At 55.1% G+C, this 2,392-nt stretch overlaps 1 protein-coding gene across 1 annotated transcript; it reads right to left on the bottom strand.

The window, feature by feature from the left end:
- Positions 1-56: 56 nt before the first annotated feature.
- Positions 57-671, bottom strand: LOC131214611 (uncharacterized; the record flags this gene model as incomplete). The annotated part of the gene is made up of 2 exons (XM_058208951.1): positions 57-218; positions 279-671. Coding segments are annotated over 2 exons (555 nt in total), but the record flags the coding sequence as incomplete, so codon positions are not given.
- Positions 672-2,392: the final 1,721 nt, after the last annotated feature.

The raw sequence follows: 2,392 nt of genomic DNA, 5'->3' as shown, positions 1-2,392 counted from the left end.
AAGAGCGTCTTCAGCGTGCGCAGGTCGTTCGGGAAGTCGGGCATCAGGCCGAGGACCTCCTGGTCGGCGGCGCTCCGTCCCGGCGGCCCTTGCAGCTCCCGGGGCAGCGTTCGCCCGAAGGCGACGCGTCCGTGTCCTCCTGGCCGGGCCGCAGCCGCCCGGCTCTCCACGAGCCGGTCCGCCCGCATCACCTGCGCGATGCGCTCCTCCAGCGCCATCTAGCGTTCGGGGAAGACAGAGTAAAACCCGCAGTTCGAAACGAAATTGGCGTTACGTACGTGCTCGAGGTGCCAGTCGCGGGCCGCCTCGGTCGGGATGGCCCGGACCTCCCGGGCGTCGACCCGGATCGCCCGGGCAATCTCCTCCTCGATCTCGATCGAGAACAGCTGCTTGATGATGTCGCGCGTAATGTTCGACTTCTCCGCGCCGAGCCCGTTCAGCCACTCGGCAAAGTCCTGGGCACCCAGGTCGATCAGCTCCTCGATCTGCTGGAACAGCGGCTTGTCCAGCAGCTTCCGGTCCGTCCGGTAGTACTTCGTCTGCCACCGGATGCGCTCAGTGCTGGTCCGCCGCAGGAACTGCTCCATCCAGTTGCCCTCCGGTTGGTCCGGGCTTTCGACGTGACGTTGGCGCGACGTCGAACCCTTCGCTTCGATCGTCAGCTCGATGGGCTTGTGGAACCCGGGCGCGAGTTCGTCCTCGTCGGTGCCATCCTCCCCACCACCACCACCATCATCGTCCTCTTCCTCCTCCTCCTCCTCCTGCTGGTTAGCGTCTCCATCGTCGCCTTGGGCGGTTTCAGTCGGGCAGACCGGAAGTTCCACGAGATGCCGGACACGCTCGTAAAGCCGTCGCCCGGGCACGGTGTCCAGCATGTTGAGATGAGCCTGTCCCGAGTTGAAACGTTCACACAAGACCAATCACAGCACACACACAGCTAGCTTACCCCTCGGCGGGCGGGCTCCACGGTGGCGCCCTTCAGGTTCGCGGGTCGTTCCATCGTCGTCCAGGGTCCAGGTCCAGTTTTGCGGCCGAGCACAAAATGGACCAAACAACCGTTTCCGTTACCAAGGCGTCCGGCCCGGGACACCCAGCGCCGTCTAGCGTCCCACCTCGATGGTAAGCTTCGGCCGGGCAAAGCTCACCGAAAGCTGGAGTTTCAGGAAAACCGCCGGGAAAATCACCGGGAAGCGCTTCCGGAAGCTTTCCCCAAAGTTAAGCTCGGTGAAAGCTTCGGGGGTGCTTCGGTAGCTTCTCTGGGGCTCTCGGGGTTGAGGCTTTCGGCATTGCTACAGGGTCTACACCGTGGGTCGAATGTATCCGGACGATGGATTGCTTCCGTATCTTCACTAGATCACTAGAATTCCACGACTATGCGGCGAACGATTCAACTTACTATTTGGGCTTCCAACGTTTGAAGGTGTCAAGGCCGGCAACTGCTGACTGTTCCAAGCTTACTGATATCATATCTATGGTCTACGGGCGAGAAGGAGAAGTATGAATCAATAAACTCTGGTCTGGTTTAGAATTGACCAAGGAGGGAACAGCTGTCACCAATAACTGGCAGTAACGCGCTCATGTCTGACCGTTTCAGTCAGCTGCAGCTGCTGGGGATTACCCAGATTACGTATCTCTATCGAGTCCTACCGAAGTGACCAAATCTGTCATCTGACAGCTGTCAAAAAGAATCCAAAAGAGCGTTGAGTGAAAGCGGCGTTGCGCTCGAATACTCTTGACCGCCTGTGTACACCGAAGCAGCTTAGCATCCGTCGATGCTGCACGGCAAAGGTTCACTAGGATGTTCAATAAGTTGTGCGGTTCCATCAGGAAACTCGCAGTTTTATAGTTCGAAATACACTTTATTAATCAGAGTCTCCCCGAACATCAGTACCACTTGTTTTGAAGAGATGCCGATTTATGAATTCTTTCCCCCGTGAAGTCCGAATATGAAACGGACTACGTAATACGCTTCCTGTTAGAAGACCGGGCCCTGTTAGCATCTGGCGAATAGAGGTAGATGCTTCAACAATTCGAAGGAATCTGCGAATTCTCGTTCAGTCACTTGACCATTTTCCAATAGGTGTCTCGATTTCCATAATCCTACGATTTCAGGTGTCGCTACTGTTTTTGGACGTCCTTGACGAGGATCGTCTTCAAGGCTTGGCACGACCACGTTTTAAATTAAGCAACCCATCTTTATGCTTTATCAACAGAAGGCAAAGAGTCCTGATGTATTAGGTTTCGGAAAAAGTAATTAACGTTTTTCCCGATAGATACCTTTAGTGATATCGTGAAGTATCGATTGTACAGTTTCAAGTTTAGGCTCGTTTTAAAGCTGATACTTTAAGGGCGGTCCAAACGCTGCGATTTTCAATGCAATATCGCTTGAAGT

This window comes from Anopheles bellator, unplaced genomic scaffold (assembly GCF_943735745.2).
Source record: "Anopheles bellator unplaced genomic scaffold, idAnoBellAS_SP24_06.2 scaffold01553_ctg1, whole genome shotgun sequence".
In the NCBI taxonomy this organism is placed as follows: Eukaryota; Metazoa; Arthropoda; class Insecta; order Diptera; family Culicidae; genus Anopheles; species Anopheles bellator.
This window is presented reverse-complemented; position numbering and strand designations above follow the sequence as displayed.